The sequence below is a fragment of the Calypte anna genome, chromosome 20 (genome assembly GCF_003957555.1).
Source record: "Calypte anna isolate BGI_N300 chromosome 20, bCalAnn1_v1.p, whole genome shotgun sequence".
NCBI lineage: Eukaryota > Metazoa > Chordata > Aves > Apodiformes > Trochilidae > Calypte > Calypte anna.
In genome coordinates this window covers 2732264-2756084 of record NC_044265.1, presented here as the reverse complement: position 1 = coordinate 2756084, position 23821 = coordinate 2732264, and the positions used below count along the sequence as shown (strand labels likewise).

The 23821-nt window shown below is 40.3% G+C and overlaps 1 protein-coding gene across 1 annotated transcript in view; it reads left to right on the top strand.

Moving 5' to 3' along the window:
* Positions 1–23821, top strand: part of PTPRT (protein tyrosine phosphatase receptor type T) — a 327684-nt gene that overhangs the window by 96207 nt on the left and 207656 nt on the right. Inside the window, exon 7 of the mRNA XM_030463338.1 lies at positions 8721–9014. Coding sequence (XP_030319198.1) covers positions 8721–9014 — 294 coding nt within the window. The remainder of the gene's footprint in view (positions 1–8720; positions 9015–23821) is intronic.

Here is a 23821-nt window from a genome sequence, read left to right as displayed (position 1 = left end):
TAAATCTGCATGTCAAACCTGGCATATGATGATTTATAGGGGATCATAAAGTCTGTAGGCTGGAGCACAAGACTGTGTTCACTCCCTGGTCATGCAGCCATCCAATAACCTTGTCTTCCAGTTGTAAAAAAACAAGTTCCTTCTTGCTTCACCAGTATGTTGTGAGGACACACTGAGCAGTTCCTTGAAATGAACTGCAATGTGCATGCAGCAGTGGCCTCTCTTCAAGTTCTGGGGCACATATTGGATTTCCAAGAAGGGAGGATCAGTATCAGTGATGTAACAGCAGAATGGATACCAGAAAGTCTCGAGTCTCCTCCACGGTGGTCTCTCATGTTTAAACTCCAGCCTGGCTGCTGCCTTTCTTCTCCTTACTGCTTTTCATCTGTTCTGCACATCTTTAGGGAATGGACAGGGTGCAAAAGGACAGGGGGATGTTCAATTCTCCACTTTGCCTTAAATGAAACAAAGAATTCTGCCTCAGGCTTTTCCTGCAAACTGACAGGTTGCTATGGATTAAGTTACTTAATCAATCCAGACAAACTATTCCATGCTGCTTCACAGTAGTCAGTCCCCCCAGTCACTTGCCTTTTCAGCAGCTTAGAAGCTAAGGACAAGGATGTGCCAGACAGCAAAAGTTGTTAAATGGCTTCTACAGATGAAGCTATAAAATCTTGGTGCTTTCATCCTTTTCCACCATCATTAGCTGGCAGAATAGCAACTGATAAAGCTGCTTAAACTACAGTTGACCTGAAAGTACATGTTTCATAGTTTGTTTATTCCTGCCTTTCTACTTTTTTGGTGCTTGTTGAGTTTACATTACCAGTCCCTGTGGGAGATTAGCAGCTTCTTTATGCAGAAAGCTGAAATAGATTTAATAACACATGATATATGAGCTTAAATAGTCCATGGAGTTAGAGACAGGAGAGGGAGCCAAAGCTGGCCCTGACTACTGCCTGGTGAGAACTTTGTTCAGATCAGATGAGGATGCAGTTTTCTGTCTTTGTACAGACTTGGTGAAGTCATAAGGAAGAAAACAGATGGGCCTAAGATGCTTCAGCCTCAAAACAGTCTTAGTAAGGGAATGAAATTCTTTCTTTGACAAGCACTTTATGTATTGAATTATTAAATCAAAGGGCATCACTGTCACCAGTGCGTGCTCTGGCTTCATATCTGAAAGGAAAGGGAGTTGGGCTTATCCTTTCCTGAGAACATCATCATCATTTATCTTCATGGGATGGTTTTAAACTGCAGCACCTGAGTTCTGCTGCCCTGAGTGAGGGCATTCAGAGAACATTCAAAGAGCATCCAGATGCTCAGCATTATTTCTTGCCAAGCAGTTCTTTTCACAGGTTGTTTTGTGACTTCCTCCTTCATAGACTGGCAGGTGTGATACTCACTGTATTGACACTGAAGGCCAGGAGCTGGGAAAATAAGAATAATAAAGTTAAATGCATCTAAATTTTAATATCAGTCAAAAGAGGGGAAGGATCAGGGAGCAGTTAATTTTGCCTGCCTAGATATGTACCTTAATATGAGTTGTGCATTCTCTGGAGTGGGCTATTTCCACTGCTTTAAAGGGAACCTGAGATCACTTGTACAAGCATGAACTTATCAATGCTTCATGGTAAAAATCAGGATATTTGTAGTCAGCTCCTGGATGCCTGATGTCTTCATGCACAAAGGTCTTTGTGTCAGGCCTCACGTGGTTCATGAAAGATCTCTGTAAACAGAATGACATCCCATAAGCTGCTCCATAGGCAGCACAAAGGATGCTGCTCCTCTTGTTCATGATGTGATGTTACAGGTATTTTGGAGCTGAAAAATTCATTAAATTACATGCACTTGTAAAATGAGAGTAAATTGGCCATGATCCTAGCCCTGGGGAGCTTGTCATTCTCAGATTACCCAGAGACACTGCCTGGGGCAGCATTCCTAGCCCTGGGAAGGTTACCTTTTAGCACCCTCAGTGCACAGGACTCCTCATAAATGTGTTTTGCTGCAGCACTGGAGATTCCTGTGTATCTTCCCCTTGGGAAGCCATGGGAGAGTCTGTAGCCACCTTTTTTTTTTTTTCCTCTTTTACAGTACAAATGATGACTCAAAGAGAAGCATTCAGTTCTAATCTACGTGAGTTCTTGTAATAAGCTTTACAATTAGAGCAGAGTCTTACATCTAATTCACTTAATTTACGCTGGGAAATGAGATACTGTTCAACTAATCCGATGCTATTTTCTTCTTTATTAGAAAATGAAAGCATCCTCTGAGGCTCTGGTGGGATTCAGGCTAAGCTTCTGAGACACAAATAGTGTGAAATGCTAATGAAATAGTATGCAGCTGTAATTCCCACTTGGTATCTGGTGCCCCCTCTCCTTTAACCTATCCCACAATTAGGAGAGGTGGTAGGAGGCTGTGGTCCTGTGCTGACTCCTCCTGCTCTCAGGGTAACTGTAGATTCCTGTTGAATAAGATGACACTAATACAGATGAACTTTTGTCATCCAGGGTTTGTTCCAGATGTCTTAGATGGTGTGTGCAGTGCTTTTAGAAAATGCTTAAAGAGGTTTTCTACTGCTTTAGAGTACCTCCTCCTGTAACCATTACTATATTCTCTTTAAACTCAGGCAACCCAGTTACTTAATTTAGAACATATGTATTCATATCATCAAGGAACATTTCCACTTGTTCCTAGGGGGAAAATATATGAAGAATATATATTCTTTGTTTCCATCAGACTGCAGCAAGTTCTCTTCATATATAAGTACCTACACTGTTGTGAAACATAAAGAGAATAGTCTGTAGCCTTTGAATTTTGGGTTTTTGGTAATGTTAGAAGATGATCATTCTGCTTAATACTTGGTCTCTTGCTATATTGGATTTCTTGGGTGATATTGATTACTGTCCCCAGTAGTTCACTCATCTCTTGTTTTTCATTCCTATTGTGCTGCTGCTTTGACAACTTTGCTCAATTCTTTCCCATCTTTCTGGATCATTTTTATTTCCTCCTCCACTTCTTATACATGAAATGCATGGTAAGTCCCTTGTAGACAGAAGCATTCATTAGCTCTTAAGGGAAAAGAGAAGAAAAAAACCACATGACATGCTATGGGAAATTAGCATTCTATGTCATTCTAAAGTCACTTCTCTCTGTGTTATTAAATTCTGGGTTAGGAAGGAGCATCAGATGGAGAGGACTGACACTAAATTTCTAATCCATAAAGCAATATAGCAGTGTCAAAATGCAGACCCCCCTACTTACCCCGAACATCTGAACTATTGGGCTGAAAAACCAGCCTGCCACAAGCTAAAAGGGTAAATTTCCATTTTTGCCTGTCAGTCTGGGCTTACTAAGCAGATAAACATCCTGTGGCTGTTGGTTCATGAGGATGAATGCAGTGTTGCTATCAGTAGTGGCAAGCACAGAGCTGCATGTCCACAGGGCTGCATCCCATGCTAGGGGAATGCTTAGAGAGAAGATGGCAAACTCTGACATGTAGAGGTGATGTTTCCCTTTTTTCCCACTTCTCTGTTTTCTGATGGGATGCAAAATCAATGGTCTTGCAGCTGTGAAGTATATAAATCTGTGAAACCATTGCCCCTTCTTCTGGAGGCTGTGGAAATCCTAAATCTTCCTGTTCTATCGCTGTCCTGGGCTTTGGTTTTAATCACAAATATTTGAAAATTGTGGATTTTAGACTTTTTCTTGGCACTTCTCTTTGGGAACAGACTGTATTGCTTGCTGGTGCAATTTACCCATCCAGGTGAATTAATGATTCACTTTATTAATGCCACTGGCATGGTCTTCCAAGACAGTTGACGTGTGCTACTGCTGTCAACCTCTTACATTACTGTGAGACAGATCTGAATGTCTCTCTTTTAGACAAAAATGTCTTAGGACAGTGTCTGTCAGTGCAGTTAAGTAGTCTCATGCTAAATATTGTAAAATCCTTGTGCCTTTCTTTGTGCAATAAATGGAACTGGAAGTTCAGGCAATTACTGGAAAGCAAAATTCAACTGCTGCATTTATTACAGTAGTAGGAAGTGTACTAACAAGCAATGCCAATATAATTACTGTCATTCAGGCCTCAGGCTTCTTATTGCTAGGGTGTAAAACTAGAAAGAGTGCTCCTAGATGCTGCTCAGATGCTCTCTAATAGCCAGCAATAAAGAATTCAAAAGAGTTGTGCAGAGGTGACAAATTCTGTTTAAAGGGTGAAAGTGCAAAAAATCAGACCAAAGGCACTTTGCCATGATTATGTTTTAACTTAACATATCTGGGGTTTGATTTATTAAATGCAAATTTAACTACCTGTGTTCTCAATAGCTTTTAAAGCTGTGTCTGTTGAGTAGAAAATCATGCAAAAAATGTTTTGTTCTTGTATTTTTAACTGAAGTTCTGAGCAACTTGAAGCTTGGTTTCCTTGCCTTCCAGTCCCATCCTTATCCATTTGGCAAGCATAGCCCACAGCTGCTCATTTAGGATGCTGTGAGAAAAGCTTACAGTTCCCATTAGGAGGGGAAGAAGCACTATCGTGTTTGAAAACACAGATCCTGCTTGTCAGGCAAATATCTTTTGAAAGCAGCTCCCATCCCCACCTCTTTAACCCCCAAAGAATAAAAAGCACCATTCCTTCTGATCTCCTTCTGATTCCTTCTGATCTCCTACTGGAACCTGTGCTGTATGTTGTGTGCATGTGAGAACCAGGGCTTTGTGCATGTTACAAACAAGGATCTGGTGCTCTCTGGGGCCCTGGCTCTGGATGGGGCTTTCACAGCTCCTGTTTGGGAAGAGTTTTGTGGTGATCAAGCAGTGTGGAAGGTACAGAGCAAGTGGTACAGACACAGATTGCCAAACTGCTTCCCTCCTCTGTTTAACAGGCACGTCAGCCCTTTCTGAGTCCTCCCTGGTTTTGCTCTCTGGTGGCCTCCAGTCACAGTATCACAATGTTTAGGTTGGAAGAGACCTCCCAGATCATCCAGTCCAACCTTCAGCTAACACCATAATCTAACTTCTAAGCCATGTTCTTAAGGACCAGGTCCAAATGCCTTTTAAATGCCTCCAGAGATGGTGACTCCACCATCCTTGGCCATTCCAATGCCTGACAACCTTCTCAGTGAAAAAATATTTCCTAACATTCATCCTAAACCTCCCCTGGTGTACCTTCCATCCATTCCCTCTGGTCCTAAAGCTCATTTCAGTTCTTGAGTGAGTCATATTGGGATTTCCATGTGTTAGCATGGTTATTCAGTAACAGAATAATCACTTTCAGGAATGGAATCATTGAATTCTTCTGTACAGAACTATTTTGTTAACCTAAGAGGTTCTTTTTGTTTGAAACCATCCATGGGATATCATGAGCAAAGTGAGAGCTCGTGGTCTCCTTGGCTGTATATTTTATCAGATGGTCTTTTTATGAACAAGGAAGGAATTAAAAATGAAAATAGGAATAAATCTGTTATTCAAGCTCATTGGAATGTATAGTATTCATAGCACCAAGCCTGTGAGAGTTCAAGGAGTGTCTGAAAGAGGCTCTTAATAGTATGGTTTAGTTTTAAGTAGTCCTGCAAGGAGCAGGGAGTTGGACTCAATAGTCCTTATGGGTCCCTTCCACTTGAGATATTCTGTGATTCTGTTTGGGGATTTTTTGGTCCTTAATGTTAGCTTTTTCTGGCACTCTTTGCACTACTAAGCTGTCTGTCATTTTAAAGCACTAACATTGGCCAGCCCTCTCAGCTATGGACCACAGATAGATTTTCTAATGGGAGGAGAAGGGCACGACCCAAATTCCCTTTGTGTCTGCACAATTAGACTTGTTTGGCACATACAAGAAAATCTCGTGTTCAGTAACTCCCTTTTTGAGCTTGCCCTAGGTAAGTCTTTTGTTTCCTTGAAAGAGGCCACCCAGGAACCACGTTTTTCTGTGTCCTTCTCGAGCCTGGGATTCAGGCTGGAAACTATTCCAGCTGCAGCAATTGTTCCTGATGTCCTCATTCCTGCAGCTTCCTCCTCTGTGCCTCGAGAAAGAGGGAAAGGGGCTGAAAGGCAGCAACAGGCTCGACAGAGCTTACAGTATAAAATACTGTCTGGAACAAGTGGGGCTTAAAATATAGCTGATCACAATTACATGTGTACAAGGCCAATCCATCAGCATGTTTATTTAATTAAGATCACATGGAGACTTTAATTAAAATAGTGTGCTTATAACATCAGGGTGATCATCTGTAACTGATAACTGTGCTTGGTTGCAAAGGCCAGGAAATGGTCATGAGTTGTGTGCTAGTTTTGCTAAATAATGTTGAGGTCACTTGCAATAATTTGACACCAAGAGGTATTTAAAAAGTTGTTTCATGTCCAGTTGGTGCCAGTAGGAAAGAGCTCGTTATTTTCAGTGGGATGGGATCGAACCTTCAAGAACTACAATGCCTAAAAAAGGGAGCAACAATTTAAACAAAGTGATTTGTAATAATCTGTGACACTTGTTTTCAAATGGCACTTAGAAAAGTGAAAATTATCAGGTGGGAAAAAAAGAAAAACATCCTTTTAAAATTCTTTTTTTTACAGTAATGCTGGGTGTCTTCATTTAAATCAAGCAGTTGTAATTTCTAAACTTGCTAAACAAGAGTTTCATGTCTGTGTAGCAGGACAAACAGCTCTATTAATTAAGCTCAGCCCTGTAAATCTCTTTTAACTGGCAATCAAATCCCAGAGTAACCTGAATCATGTTGCTATTGAAGTCTGCAGCCCAGGAGAATGGAGTTTAATATTTCATTTGTCTTGTTCAGCTATGATGTGACTTGTTAGATGTCACTTTTACATTGGGAATAAAAATCACAAAGTCTGTCTTTTAATTGTCATGCACCAGGAAACAGGCAATAAACTGTTTTTGATTCCTAATAATTTGATTTTTAATGAAAATGTATCTACATGCATTCCTTAAAAACAAATTTCTTGGAGAAATAACCTTACTTAGTCAAAATATAATCAGCCTGACATTTCACATCAGTAAAAGATTCTGTCAGGAGTTAGAGGAACAGTGCAAAGAAAAAGCACAAACAAACAACCCACAAAAAACTCAATTCCTGATACAAGATTTTGTTTTTATTGGATACCTACCAATATTTTTTTTCCTTCCTATTTTTCTCCACGAAGTGCTGCATTCAATCTCAAGGAGATAGCTTGGCTCATTGTAATGAGTTAGCCAGAGGAAATTAAATTAACATTTCCGTTGATCATCTTGTATAATAATGGTTTCCATACATTGGTTTCTCTTCACTAAGCAGACATTAACCTGCAAAACTTTTCCAGAGGGGAAATTCCCATCTTCCTCCCATCATGTGTTTCTCAGACTCCTTTATTCCACGTTTCTGTGGGTCCTTGAGTCTCCCAGTTCTTTGGGTTCTTCAAAGATTCAGCTCTAAGAGGGGTTTAGAATAACTCTCACATTAATGTCATGCTATAACATTTACAGATTTCTTTTTCCTGAGACAGAGATGTCCTTTTCATCACCTTATATTCACAAGAGAATAAGAGTTTGTGTCCTCTGGGCTGAGGACAAACCGCATTAGAGTGTGACAGAGGGAAAGGTAGATGAGATTAAAGAAATTGCTTTTAGTCTTGCACAGTGCAGCTTAGGTTTTCCAAACCACAAGGCATACACTATTCATGCAGCTTCCAATATGCCAGTGTTATTTATACACCGACAAAGGGGGAAAATAAAAATCAGGCAGGCAGCCAGAGCCCTGGAGATTTCTTTTTTGGTAGTTTTCATCAGAATGCTGCTGAGATGCCTTTTATTGGTGTGCTATTCTTTTTATCACAGAGGTGATATGCAGCAGCTGGATTCCTGCCTCCTCGTGCTACATTTCAGACATCCAGGCACTCTTCAAGCCTCATGCAGACTTTGCTTGAGTACCTTTGCTCAGGAAGTTCAGCAAACTCTGCAGTCAGTCATGACAGGAGGTGCTGATGCCTCAGAGTTCTTCTTAGTTCTAAGCAACCAAGAGCCCCCGTTGGAGTCAGTTCCAGCAGTGTCCTGACTCCTGATGTCATCAACCATCAGAAGTTTCCTAGTGCTTAAACTTCCTAATATTTTTTCAGACACACAACCAGTGCTTTGATTAAAAATATAAATTCTATTCTTCAGTTTTACTTCGTCAAACCACAAAATGAGCAATTGATTTGAGTTTTGCACTCACTGTTATTTTGTCATGTTAAGCACGACACGTGGGCTGAACCATGATACCATGGTTGATGATCATGATATTCTGTCCCATTGGGTCATGGGGCAGAGGAAGGGCAGTTGTACTTGAATCTTTTTATCCATGGCACATGCTAAGTGCACTCGGTGTCTTTAGGACTTCTTCCCCCCCTTGCCCTTCAGTATCATGTTATTGCTGCCATACTTACATGAGGAAATTAGTATAAACCCCCTGATTTTATCAATGACTTGTGTTTCCTTTTACACAGGGGCTGTTTTGTGGTTACTGTGTCTTTGCAGGTGTTTCTGAGTTGAGAACACTGCCCACTGTCTAAGGGTGAATTATCAGCACAAATCAAAGAAACCAAATTATTTTCAAGATCAGATTGAACCCTTATGAAAGATTTTTGGAAAGAAAAAGTGTGTGATACAAAAGCTTTTGGCATAGCCATACTAAACAGATACACGCTGGAAATTTGACAAAATTATCTCAGGCCTCTCATATTTGTTTTTTTGTCCACAGAACCCCCAACTCCTATCGCCCCTCCTGAGCTGCTGGCGGTCGGAGCCACCTACCTTTGGATCAAACCCAACGCCAACTCCATCATTGGAGATGGGCCCATCATCCTGAAAGAGGTGGAATATCGAACGACCACTGGGAACTGGGCAGAAACACACATTGTAGACTCTCCTAATTACAAACTGTGGCATTTGGATCCTGATGTGGAATACGAGATCAGGGTGCTGCTCACTCGTCCTGGAGAAGGAGGCACGGGGCCCCCGGGGCCACCGCTCACCACGAGAACAAAGTGTGCAGGTAAGGTTGGCACTGCTGCTTCCCAGTGTGACACAGATGCTTATGGTTGCTCACCAGCACATTAACAAATGCTCCTCTGCATGTCCTAATTGTGGGTGTGACCTGGAATATTTGATTTTTTATTCCAAGTGTTTATTGATCTGTTGGTTTTATGCAGGTAGTGTGTTTACCAAACTTTCTGGTCCTTTGTCTGGCTGCTTTCTTTGGAAATGGGCAAGCAGATGAGTTTCCTAACCAATTCTCCAATAGGCAAATTGCTTTTAAGACTAGCTATTATAAACAAATGGGCTATATTATAATATTTTGTGGATAGTTCAGCTTATTAACACACTGTTAATAGTTCAAAATAAAAAGATAGTTCAGTTATTAACACGCTGACAACACTATCAAGGCAGCGTGGTGAAACAAGAAGCTTTAAGGTTTTAACATATATTTAATTCCATTTGATGGAACTTATTTTCTCCTCAATTCTGATAATGGAAACTGTTCAAACACTGTGCAGCACCTTCTCTTTGTCTTTCATATTGGAAGAGATCAGTTTTGATCCAGGGACAAGAAAAGTCTATTTTCTTTCAAAGCCATATTGGCCTTTACAGGAAAAAAATTAAAGATCATGATCCTCATGTTTCAGATATCTTTTCTGTTCATTCTGTTTTCATACATTGACCTTTAGCCATTAAGGGAAATGAAGGTCTGTGCCTTGCAGAAGGATGAATGCAACAGCTTTCTACATGACAAGTTTTTTTCCACCACACAGCTGTCTTCTCAAGGTTTGCATTTGTGCAATATTTGTAAGATTCTCTCTGTGGTGTGAACATAGGACAGACACTTAAAGGCTACTCTCCTTTTCCTGCAACCCTCCTTCTGTCCCCACAAACTAGTGGTTGAGAGCAAGTGGATTTAAGCAGTAAAGAGCTTATGCAGAAGCACCCAGGTTCCAATTGATCTTTCTGACCAAACAGCAACTCTGACATGTGAAGAATACATCAAGAACAGTCTTTTTTTATATAGGTTATAAATCACTGAACATTTAGTGTCTCTTTCAGCACCAGTTGAAAGAAAATCAGAGCTTAACAATCTGGTGTTTGGTATCTCCAGCACCCATTCACTGATTAAAAGACATTTTTGGAAGCTTTTCTGTAGCTAGGTAGAAAGCATTAAGTGATGTGGATGATTTCCCTATTTGGGAAACTGGCACATGCTCTGCTACCCATCTTTTGTCTGTCTCCTCTGTTGCCTGTGTGGTCAAATTCTCTGACCCTCAGCAGAAATAACTGCAGGTCTGGGATTGCACATGTGGGTATGGAAGTGTCATGTGCTGAGATTTGGTCTGTATTTTAGGCACTGAGGCTCTGCAGCAGCCAAACTTGCAAACTTTTCTGTATTTGCCTGTAGAGAATTCTTGCTTTAGTTCAGTTGAGGCTGAAAAAAACCCAAGGATGTTGGTTTGTGCTTAATCTTGTACTGGATCTCAAGTTGTTGGGTTTCCTTATTTGGTGTAGATTTTGACTGACATGAAGGGTGATGTAGATGATGTGTTTGAATTGGTTAAGCTGTGCCACTCACTGTTTTCCAGCCTAATTTACTAAGGAAAATCTAACTGGAGAAGGTAATTCTGTCAGTGTTAGTTGTCATACAGAGTTTGCTGCAATTAACAGTGGTGGGATTTATGATTTGTAGGGTGTTGGGGGAGGGAAACTGTGGTGATGTTGATCTGAGTGTGAACTCAAAAGAAGAGGGAGACCCAATACCTGACTATGTGCAACTTCCACAAAATGCTGGCTGAAATGATAGACAAGAAAATGCAACTCATTATTCCAATTCCCATATGTAGTGGAACTCCTTTAAAATGCCATGTTTCAAGGTTAATTACACAAAACTGCCACAAAAGGTATTTAAAAATGTGCTGAAGCAAGGAAACAGCTCTGTTTTGCTATTTTTCTTAGAGTACATAAGGAATAACATCAATGAAAACTGAGAGCTTTTAAAAGCAGTTGAGGAATGAGTGATGCTGCTTTTTGCAAGTGATTTTTTTGTTGTATTCTGTCATTTTTCTTAGCAAGAAAGAAGTACTAAATCCACATTTATGTGCAAACAGTGGATGACTGGAATAGTCCCATTCTACTGGCCTGTTTAGTGTTGGTACTGTGTTTATTAAGCCCACTAAGAAAGATAAAATTGACTGTAGTTGTAATAGTAGAGAATATCACCTACACTGGAGAAGTATTTACTTATTTAAATTGCAAGAAACAGGTGTAGCTATAAAGCAAAGGTGTCTGCAGCCTTCCAACACTGAGAAGACAATGTCCTATTTACTAAGCCATCTCCTTAGTATCTTTCCATATACACATTAGATACTCAGTGGTGAGGGAGTTTGGGTACCTACTGGCTTACCCTTTAATTTAAGCACACCTTGCAATGAGATTCTTATTTTTTATATTCATCTCTAAATAAGAACAGGATTTGAGAAGGGCCATGCTTTTCTTCTACTTCAAATTAAGTACTTAAGTTACTTGATAAAGGAATGGGAGGGGAGAAAAAGTCCTGAAAAAAGTCCTGAGAAATCAGATACCCTTCAATAGAGAAACTCATTTACAAATTTGCCATTTTCTGCTGGGAGGGTCTTGACTGTTGGGCCTTGGATCAGAGCAAAGAAAAGCTCAGGTGGGCTCAGCATGTGCTTAAAAAGTCATTGCACCATGACTCAACTCTTATCAAGATCATTCATGATATTCAGGTTTTTGATCAGTGTGAATGGTAGTTATTTCCATGCACTTTAAAAAGTTTTTCATTATTGAAGGCTCATAAAAACTAATAAAGAAAGGTCTTGCACTAAGTGAGCACAAAGAAGTTTTATTACACTTCATAAATCTAAATTTCTTCAGACAGTGTGTGCCCAGGCATCTGTTACCCCACTGGTGATGCTTTTGGTTTTCTACACACAGCATTTGTTTATATTTGATCTTTAGTTAAGATACTGAACATGAAGTCCCAGCTGGCATCCTTTCAGGAAAAGCTGACTGCAGAAAAGATGGAAAAGCCTGCTTGTGGAAAAGGATGCTTTTTGTTGTGGGTTTTGTGTTTTGTTTTGGCATTTTGGGGTGGTTTTTATTTGGTTGGTTGGTTTTTTATTTGTTGATGTTTTGTTGGGGTTTTTTCTTGTGATGTGTTCTTTCTGTTAGTTTTCCATACACTGTGATAGTCTGTGACTTGGGCCAGGAAAAAGATGAGATGACCTTGAGGCATAGAACAGTAAAGTGTCAGTCAGAAGGAACAGTTGCTCAGCAGGGAATGGGGAAAAGAGAAAAGCTGCTTAAGGTTATGACCAAACACAGGGTTGAGAGGTGGTTAAAGGAAATAAAGATATAAAATGTTAGTTTTTACCCCCAAAATAATAGGTTAGGGGAGATAACAAGATCAGAATAGTATGTTTGAGCACAGTTCCTGGTAGTGCCTAATAGTTCAGCACTGGTCTTCTGAGTGTGATGGGGTTTTATTTTTGGGGTTTTTTTTTGCCATCCTCAATAGATGAACAGAGCTCTTTAAATATCCCTGTTCCATGGGATTCATTCAGAAGTGTGTGCTTAGGAAAGCTGTGATTTGGAATGCTTGGGGCTTGTTTTCTTCTCTGTGCTTATTTACTATTCCTCTGTGTTTTTTCTTTCTCTGCTCACCACAGATGGGGAGAATAGATATATATAGGGGGAGAGTCCTTTTTTATCTCTGGTAGATGGGAAAGATTGCTAGACATTGCACATGAGATCATCATTTGACCTCATCCAATCATCATTGGATCTCCTGACTTAAGGTGTTTAATCAATGTGTAGATGTGATGCTTAGGAATATGGTTTAGCTCTGGACTGGGTAGAGTTGGGTTAATGGTTGGACTCAAGGGGCTTTAAGGTATTTTCCAAGCAGAATGATTCTGTCCTCATTGTGGAGGGAACCTCATCTGAAAGTGCCTTCTAGTGGGGCAAACTCACATAAAAAAATAAAGAAGGCCAGAGGTATCATTTAAATTAATAGTAATAAAGGGACAGAGAGAAGATTATTTAAAAAAAAAATAATATTTAGACTTGGTTAATATGTGGAAAAGCTATCATGAGCATTAGTTTCTCTGCCTCATTGGACAGTAGGTGGCTTATAAGATGTGGAGAGTTTTGTGACCTTGAGGATTAGAAGCAGGAAAATTTCCAGTCTGTCAGGAGAGTTACTTGATAAGGGAATGGGAAGGGAAAAAAAGTCCTGAGAAACCCCATCATATGCCCTTCAATACAGAGCCTCCACTTCCAACCCCCCAAAACCAAAACCAACCAAACCAAAAAAAACAGAAAAGAAAAAAAAGGGGGAAAAAAAGCATGTAGAGTAGCAATGTTTGCTTATAGCCCAGCTTATGGAAATCAGAGGTTTGTCCTCATATGAAAACATTCCCATGGATCACACACAACCTATCCCTTAAGCTAAGCTGCTGGAGACTGGGTTCTTTAGCAGGAGGATGTGATATAGCTCCTGGAGAAAGGAGCAGTTGTCAAGATCAATACTCAATTTTGTTCTTGGCCTAGGGAAATAAAAGTTAGTCTTGACTGATGAGGCTGAATTCAATAGTCTGTTTAAAAATAGGCAGGATAAAGCAGCTGATATAAATGCAAATGATCTGTACCTCCAGAGTTTGATGTGGTATTGCAAAGCAGTTGGAAAACCTTTTCATTTGGATATTATTAAAAGGTACTTTGTTGCCATGAAATCTTGAGCAGTTAAGTAGCAGTAAGAAGCTTTTGCTATTTTTTTTCTGGTGGTTTTAAGACCACACTTTCATATTGCATGGAAATAGTTTTGTCTGTTGCTTTGCTACAACTGCTAGAAAAAGAAGGTGGTTTTATGAAGTGCACCCACTGAACAACCACAAGTTTACTTTGCTGTGTGCTGAGTTATTATGAGTTGTTACAACAGCAGGTTCAAAAATACTTCTTTAATTTTAATCTCCTGTTGAATAGGAAAAACTCATGTTAATTTTGAAAAAAAAACCAAAAAACCCAACAGGCTTGCAGTACTCCTGACTTCATTTTTTTTCAAGCTCAGAAAAAAAACCAAAACAGTCAGAAAAAAAATGATTTATGAGTCAAATCACTACACAAATGGCAGATCAAGAGAATTGAATGACAGTTCTGTATGACTGCTGGGAAGGTATTATTAGGATCAGTGTTTCACAGGCTAATTTAACTTGGAGTTTACTCTAAGCCTTGTCCTGAAGTGAACATTCATTTCCCTATTAATATTAATGAAATTTTAACTCTTGGCTTCACTGTATTCTGTAACTTTGGATGCAGAGGGCTGAGCACAGGAGGTGTTTTGTTTTTTCTTTTAACCAGGCTTGCCTCCACTTACAAAAGACTCCCTGTAGAATGGTAGGAGTGAAAACCTTCCCTGGGTTTTTTATTTTCTATATTGATAAATGCTGTGAGTGACTTCCCTTCCTCAGGAGACAAGAGAAGCTTCCACAAGGCACATTCTGCTTGTGCTCAGTTTTCCTCTAAATTCCCTAAAACAAAAGCAGGTGTAGCACACTGAAATGCAGTTGTTCTTCCCTGGGTATCAGCTGTTGCCAAGAGCTTGGGAGGAGAGCAGCTGGGGATGGCATCATCTTGTGTCTGACTTTGGGTACCGGGATCCTGCAAAGCCTCTGGGACTGGTACTCATTTTAGTGACTTTGCTTTGCTTGCTGATAGATACTGGGTTTTCATTCCTCCTCAATGGCCTTTGGCATGTCAGCCAGAGAGCAGAGTTACAAAAATAGGAAATTCCTTCCTTTTGAGCCTATATTCCCTTATGTGCTTGGAAACAGCCTGGCAGTGCTGTTGAAAGATAGGGACTTCACCTGGATTGCATCCTAGCAACTTAAATTCCTTTGCATGTAAGATGTTGACTTTCCCTACCCAATTTCTTAAAGAGATAATACCTGTATCTTGTTTTCTGCTTCATTCCTTCCCCTCCCTCACTTAATTTTTGGGAGAGCAGAAAGACAGCATCTACCCTTTTACAGCTGAAAGAAAAGGTGAAATATTTCAAGAGGACATGAATTTTGTGGCTATGAACGTGTCAGAGCTGTACACTTTTCTCATCACTCTTTGTCAAATCTCACCCATAATGTGCAGCTTCAGGACCTCCTGGAAAATGCAGACAATGCTTCAGTGGAAATTGCAGAGCTCTGTAGGAAGCAAAGTGTCTTTCTGGTTTCTTTCCAAGCTGCAGAGGTGCAATTGGTTGCAGGTAGAGGGGTGTTCCAGGTGAAAGATGTCTCTGGACATCTTGAGGAGCTATTAGAAACACATCTGTATGATAGTTCTGCAAAGAGACCTTTCAAAGATACCTTTCAGGTACCTTTCAGAGGACAGATCTATGAATTAATTACTGGAAAAGAGTTGAAACAAGGAGCAGCTATGTTGTCTGGGATACAGCATCAGTGACGACCTATATAGACCAGAAAGAATCTGGGAGGAGAAAAGGAGGTAGTTGTATGATGAAGAGGGAAGCAGAGTATTTTTGTAGACTTTTGCTGGCTGACTGAATACAGGACTCCTGAAAAGCCAGATTGTTGGAGCTGATGAGACACTTGGTGTAAGGCCACAGTCCATCCAAAGTTCAGGCACTAAATTCAGTGTGGTGGAAAGCAGCAACGTGCAGAGAAGAGATTGGGATTTACTGCTGGAGCACATCAGGATGCCATAAATCTGAAATTTGTTTCTAGCAGTGGCCAATGCCTGAAAATTCCCAACCCCAACAAAGCACAATCAATACCTTTTTGCCTTCAACCATGGTACGTATGGTGAGGAATTTTCTTTATCCTGATCTCAGCAGAAGATCAGCTTTTTGTCCTGAGGCCTGGGGATTGATTGCCCTTATTGTAGTGTGCATAAATACAGTCATGAATACAAAGGCACTCATAATAGTGCTTTGGTCTGGATTTTTTTTCCAGAGGGATTTTGCCTTGTGATGGATTTAAATTCAAAGGATTTACTTTTTATCTGCAACGGCAGTTTGTTATCCAGAAATGCTTTTTTTATTTTTATTTATTAGGATGAAGTCTAGTTATTCATTTCCCCATCACACTGTTGCTGCTTAGTGGTGTTGCTGTTTAATTTAATGCCTTTCTGTACTGTGCTTTGAATATAGCATTATCTTCTAAGTAGGCAGGCTGGTTAGGAAGATGACAACTTTCCTAGAGCCATGAGGCTTCCATTCCAAGAAGAACAACTCTTGCTAACTGTGGGACCTCACTACCACGTCTAAAAGCAGTGAAGCTTCCTGGTATTTATTTTGTCACCAGCTGAATTTAGGGTAATTCTCTCGGTATGTCTTGCCTCCCAAGTTCTGTCCTGAGTTTATCCCAAACAGCCTGAGTATTCCTAAACTGAAGAGACAAAAATGGAGAAAGAAAGGAAAAAACAAAACAAAAAAGCCCAAGACAGCAACAACAACAAAAACAAAAGAGTAGCCCACTCTGTTTTGTTGCAAGCTAAATCCTTGAGCACAGGATGACTTAGTGACATTGTAGATTTGAGGCAGCCAAACATCTGTTGTGTGTACAGTCCTTTTCTAAGTAAAAAGTGGTCTTGGATGTAATTTTAAGTGAACACAAGACAGTTTGAGCTTTTTTCTTGTTGCAGTATTTCCAGGCTGTATTTCTGCTTGAAATCCTCTGGGCAGAGGTGAAGGCTGGGTGCAGGGAGGTCACTGTCAGGAAAGTTGAGCTGATGCTAATGATTTCACATCTTCTGGGCTGGAGCCTGGACAAAAGTGATGCACAGAGAACCTAACCCAAAATTCTATCAACTTCTGTGTTAGAAAACCACCCCAGGTTAATCAGGGGGCTGAGCTCTCATCTTGATGCATAACACAGTGTTGTTTGAATTTTCTTGCACACATACAGATAAAGGTGTGTTTCCTCCTTTGCATCTTGCTTAAAAAAATGTAGCAGGAGAGAAGCAAAAGAAGCAGATGTTTGATGTGTTTATAGGTTCTTTTTTGCTTATTCAGCCTCGTTTCAGCACCCTCAATTTGAGGTTGTCTCCAGCATGGTCTTGAAAACGTGACTCCCCTGGATGATAACCTTAGCTTGTGCAAAACTGGCACTGCTTTACCAGAGTCAGCATTCTACACCCATTGAAAACCTGGCCCACAGTTTGCAGAAACGGGCCAGGGCTTTTTTTTGTGAATGTCACTCGGTCCCCCTGCTTAAAAGCAATTTATTTCAATTGCATGGTGCCTCTTAGTTTTCAGTGAAGTGGCATCTTTCACAAAATTTCCTCCCTTATTACCATATTATTACTGCTTCTGTTGGTTTTTTCTGTGGCTGCGGTGAGATGATCGTTTCCAGCTGTCGCTTTATCCGGGTGTGAAAAGCTCAGTTAGGGGGGGAGGAGGCTGGAAAGGAGAATGCTGCCTGTGTGTTCCTGCACTGCCTGTGTTGAGCATCAGAATCCCTCAGCAAAGCTGCCAGAGGGAGGGCTCTGTTTTCTTCTTCTGCGTAATATACCCCGTAAGTCATCCTGGGACTGAAATGACAGAGCCAGTTTTGCAAAGCCTTTAGTGGAGCATTATGGATTTGCATAGTCATGAATCCTATCTTTGTCCTGGGACAAACTCTGCTCTCTGTTTCTCCTTTTGCTTTTGCAAAGGCAGCTGAAACATAAATGCCTTTCGTTTGGAAATGTGTTTTTAATGTACACAAGTCTGCCTTAAAAAGCACTCAAATAATGGGGCGTGTAGGATTTATGCACTGCCAGTGCCCAATTTTAAACATTTCAAAGAATAAAATGCTCATTAATTGAGCTTTCTTGAAAGCTTTAACATATAATAATCAGCAAGGCAGGGGCTGCATGGAAAGAGAGCACTGCATTTTTAAACCCACGTTAATACTTTTAACCCTGAGATATTTGTAAGGAACAGTTTTGTTCCTGCCATGTTTACTTCATCTTACTTTTTGTCATAAATATTGTACCCTTTTATTTTTCCTCAGTGGACTCTGAAATACTGAGCTGGACATGATTTCTTGTTTAACACTTGCCAGTTCATCCAGATGAGCACAGCTTGGGGGGAAGCTTGCTGCTATCCCATACAGTTACAGCACCAGCAGATGGAGTGTGAGAGTATGAAACCTTTTTTGTGATGATGTGCACGTCTGCACGACCACTCTGCATTTTCATACTGGTTGAACTTGAAAATGGCTTTTTATTTTATTTTTTTAATGTCCTATTTTTTCCACAGACATTTCTAGGACATATTCTTTTATAGTATCTCAACATGATGACACCAACTGAACCTGGGGTCTTATTCCACTTTGGGGGACTCTGTGATCCGTTTCTAGCTCAGTTTCTATTACACAGGTGGAGAAGCAAAGAATCTCCCTAGGCTCTGGATTGTGACCTAGACAATTGTCTTGACTGTGGGGCTGTGTAGGCATTATAAACTTTTTAATTATAAACTTTTTAATTCTTTATTTCAGAGTGGAAAGAGGAAAAGAAAAACAGGAAATGCCTTCAACTCCCTTTAACTTGTTTTTGCTTTTTAGTTGTATGAACTTAAAAGCTTTTAAGCTTTTTCTTTTTTTTTTTTTTTTTTTTTTAAATATGAAGCACTGGAGTATTTTATGACTAGAAATAGTATTAATAGTATTCAAGTAGACCATAGCTGTGACCATATCAAAGTACTGGAGAGATATACAGGCCTGAGCATCAAAACCTCAAAACCAGACTGAAAGTTGTTACAATGGATTTCACTCAAGATCCATAAATCCTCATTTTCACTGTTTGAAAATCTGAAACATTACAATTTCCTCCCTGTGAGACTCTGAAAGGTTTTGTAGCATTTACTAGAGAAGAAAAAGCAGTAGGAGGGAAATAGGCCTTGCAATGAGATCCTCCAGAAGTTGGTTTGTCAGTTAATGAGTTTGACAAAAACCTTGGGTGAGGTTGAAAGTTTAGATCATCTGTTGAGGAAGCCATTTTAAAGATAAGGCCTTCAAGTGCTAAATTTATTTAATAATGTTTTTAATGAGAGAATATACTCCTGGCATTAAATTGTCTTCTAACAAAGAAGAGAATGAGGCAGAGGAGTGGGATGCCAAATTTAAGAGAAGCAATGCTGCAACGAAAGCAACGTGAACAAAAGCTTTCTGTGAACCACTATATGTATGTGTATAAAACCACTTCTTCCCCATTGATTTTATTCTCCTAAAGTGGATTATTAATCTAGCATTGAAGAAAATTCTTCCACCTTTCACTTCATCATGTTGTGTGTATTTATCTCTGTAAAACATTATTTTGTAAAAAGATCCACATGGTTCTTTTTCCTGGGAAGAAAAAAAATTAATCTCCTTGTCACTAGAGAAGCTGTGCCTAAAAGCAAGTCTCCAACTTTATTGCCTTTATTTTGTTTCTTTCCTACAGAACTGAAACTGGGGTGTGCCAGTTCAGTCCAAATTGCTGTTCTAAGAGCCCTAATGTCTGAGGTTTTTTCCAATAGATGCAATGGATTAAAATCCTGTTGTAAATTGTTACGTGGTGCATCCTGTGCCATTTAGAAATCTCCTCGTTGTATGTTGCACCCCATAATTTGCTTTGTGGTGATGGAATGATGTTAAGTTTCCTGTAATCACTGATTCCTACCACATTTAAACATACATTATCTTTTTCTTCAAAATCAACAGTGCACACATACTAGTTTTTGTTATAGGCCTTCCCCTTCCTTTGTCAAAACTCAACTTTTTTTTTTTTTTTTTTTTTTAATTCTGGTCTCTGTCCTTCTAAAGAAAACAGGAACCACAGAGTTGAAGGATTCACAGTGTAATATCTGACATAAAATCCACGGAGTAAAACTGAGTTTTGCACCCACTGCTGATGTTGCTGTTTGTGTTCTGAAGCTGGGTTTGGTTGTTGTTGCTTCTAGTTAGTGATATGCACACAAAACCTGGCTACACACCTTCTGCCATCCTTCTCCCACCATCCATGAAAGGCTTAGGCAATTTATAGCTTTTCCCTGATCCAGCTGGCATGGCAGAGCAAATATTTACTTATTTTCACCCAAAAGCAAATATCTCAGTGTAAAAGACTTGGAACCATGCTCTGTGCAAACAGGTGCCTCATGAACTATGGGTGTGTGATGCTGGAACCCATCAGCCTGTTTTGGGGGTGGCAGGTTGGTGCTTTTGGGTGCTCAGGCTTGGTTCCTTGCTATGAGTGATAATTTATCTCATTATTTGTCCCTGTGTATGTGTCAATATAAAACAAGTTCTTGCCTGTACCAAGAAATAATCTCCAAACAGGATCATGGGGACCTATGCTAAAAGTTGTATTTTGTTAAAATACTCCTTAAGGCTGGAGAAATGGTCCCGTGTGCTGAAGGTATAATCATTATTGGCTTGTTATTCCTGGCTTTTCTCTGCCACAGCAGTGTCCCTTGGCAGTAAAATGCTGAGATGGTTTAAAAATAAGTGCAGTTTATTGATAGAGGAGAAGGCAGAGCACTGCCTGTGATGCAGGAGTGTTAAGGAAAGGCAACATTTTTAGTGTTACAATGTAAGAACCTAAAAAGAAAAAAGAAGATGGGGTGGGATATTTTTCCTCTATTGCAAAAAATCCTCTAAAACTTCTTTTCAAGCAACATCCTGTTTGCTGGGTGTGTGTTTTCTGTGCTAACTGCTACAGTGCTCTCGAGTTTCAAGTGTTTTTTTTTTTCTGATTAGAGCAATATGTGCTGAAATCTTTGCACTCCATCACCTTTGAGCATTTCTTGTAACAACAATAATTAAAAATGAAGCACCTTTTGCTCAGGTGTTAGTTCTGACACTGGAATATTCTAGTACCAATCAGGACCTTTCACTACCTCCCGTTTACAGCAGGCAGCTCTGAAACTTCCACCCTTCAGCTCAATTTATTCAACTTGTTAGAGCAGAATTCCTGCTGGGAGGAATCTATCAGGGCTGGCACAGTAGATCCTTTTTTACTTTTAGGAGGGAGTACAATCTTCTGGTTTTGATGCTAGATGCCTAAATGTTCATCATCCAGCTGTATTCTAGCATCTATTCCACTTAGAAGCTGATTCTAGAACCTTAGTACCAAAAATAAGAAGCTGTAGTTTCAAAAATGATGGAAGTAGAAGGGAAGTAGGAGAAGTTGTAGAGACTCAGAATGCACCTGAATCTCTGAGATAAATAGCTGAAGATATCTGAGCTGCTGCCTGCATGGCAATGCTGGGCATTTCCATATGTACAAAACATTAAATTTTCTGCTCAAAAGTCCTTTGCTATGAGGTCAGCACTGGGTGAGGTTGGTGGGAATGGGATGGGTCATCATTTAAACATCCTCCAGAGTCCTCAGGGTTCAGGAACAGAAATATTTTAAAGAAGAGCTAATTAATTTGGGGTTTTTTTCAAATACTGTTCCCTTGTATGTAGTCTGAAAAAGGACCTTGCAAATAATTCAGCATTTCTTTTGGCTGTGATTGCTGCAGTACATCCATGATCACCTCATTTTGGATCCAGCATTGTTGGTCCTTACAGAAGTACTTGGGAAACCATAGTTTAAATAAGTGAAACAGAAGGGGTTATGATGTGCTGTGCTGCTTATCTCACAGAAATATTAAAATGATTTCTTTTTGAGGGGAGAATAATGTCAGAACAATATATTGATCTTCCATTGGTGAGGAGACACCAGAAATTCCTCCCAACAGCCTCACCCAACATCTAGAATTGTGTATTTGCTTTTCAAGCCAAGAAAAACCTCCCTGATGTTGGGGAAGCAGGGTCTAGTAGCCCTGGGGCAGGTGTTCTCTGGTATCACTGCACAGAAAGAAGATCACAGCCCACCAGGATCATTGGTCCTGATGCTAATTGCCCCCTGCCCTCAGCAGTCTGGTGTTTGGGGTTTCTCAGAGTGCTCTTCTGGGAAAAGTTTGGGTTCTCAGGTTTTGTGTGGGACAGACCCATCATTCAAAATGAATGCAAGGGGGTTTTACGCATGAAATCGTGTGACTGCTGCTATAAAGAGCACAAAGTTTTAAACATCCATATACAGTTTTTGGCTTCCCAGTCCCTGCCAGAATTCTGCACAGGTTCTTGACAGAATTCTTAAACAGGTTCTGCATGTGGGGCTATTTCAGCTAAACTCTTCCCTCAAAATAATGTTTTCTCCCACTGCCTCTGAGTTCTGAAATCAAGGTCCAAGTTTCTTCCCACATCACTAAAATCTATAACCCTCACTCTGGGTAAAACAAATCTATAACCCTCACTCTGGGTAAAACAGCTTTTCCACCCTGGGTGATGTATTTCTCTCCTGCTGTAGCACCTGTCCCCTGCTGACATCCCACGTAGCACAATCACTTTTATCAGTTTGACCACTTCCAATTGGATTGCTGAGACCTTTGCAGTTGTCAGCAAATCTCAGCACTTACTCTCTCAAGCCAGACGTGCCTACCTAACCACATGTGTTTGCCTGCCAACCACGTATTTCCCATTGCAGTTAAATATCTATAAAACCAGGTTATCCTCTAGAGGTTCGGGGAGGGGAAAAAACCACCATCAACAAAAACAACAACAAAAAACCAAGCAGGATGAGATTAAATAACTGCCTGAGTTGCAGGCTTCATAAATATCATTCAGAAATCTCCTGTGTTCACCACAGGAATAAAAAAAACCTGCTGCTGTGAGATTTGTACGAGAATCATGCAATGGCATTGCCTCTGATCATGTACTTGAATGTGTTTAGAGATAGGAATGCTTTTAAACTCAAAATACCTTCAAGACTGTAAGAAACAAATCCTACCTGAGGTCATCCCCTGGGTTAAGGATCAGGGTACTACTGATATATCACCTTCAGCATTTTCTTTCCATTTGTTTTCCTTGAAAGAGTCAGGCAGAAACAGCAAATTGTAGCCTGCAGCTCTCCATCTGTTCCCTCCTGAGAGCAGGAGGGCAGTGAGATGCTCTGGGCACCCTTCACTCCACTGCAGGTTGCCTTGCTGTGTATTCTAAGCACAGAAATAACAATAATATGATGATACTCCGGGCAGCAAAGCTGAGCAGTGCACAGGTTGTGTTGACAGGTCTATCCTAAAAAATCCCTTTGGCTTTGCTTTTGTGATATTGGAGTGTGGCAGTACTGTTAGTCCCAAAAAAAGCTCACAAAACTTGAGGCAGCAGTCTCTTTCCCCACTCTTCCTATATAGCAGATCCTCTCTAAATTTGGTCTGGTTTTCATTTGTTTTTAAACCCTTCCTTTTGCTTATCCTTTCAGGAGTGTGTGACCCTCACAAGCCACCCATTAATTCTCCATGCAGAATCACAGGGATTGATCCTCTGCTTCCAGACTGCAGTTTAGGTCCCTCCTCTCTGCTACATCAATCCACCTCAAGACAGAAAACCTTTTTGTAGTGACAGCTTTCCCTGTGATAACCTGGCCAAGGAAAATGGGAGTTCCTGTTGTGTGGTGGGTGGGTTTATGAACAAGATGAGTAAGTCACAGGGCAGGTTGTTAAAACAACTTTATTGGGTCTGCTCCCCTTTTTTCCTCGTGTCCAATCCCAAGAGTCAGGAGATGATGGGATGCAGAGCCAGAGATTTTGTCTTGACTGAGAAACTAACTGGAAGTGCTGCTCTCCAGCAGCTCAAAAAGCTGCTGAGAAAGCAGACTTCCTAACTACCTACATTTCCTCTTTTTGCTATACCAGAGGGAGATGGCAGAAAATCTGGTGTCTCTTTCAGAGATCCTCATAGAGCACCAGGGATGTCTTTGCTGCCACTGGAAATATTCAGC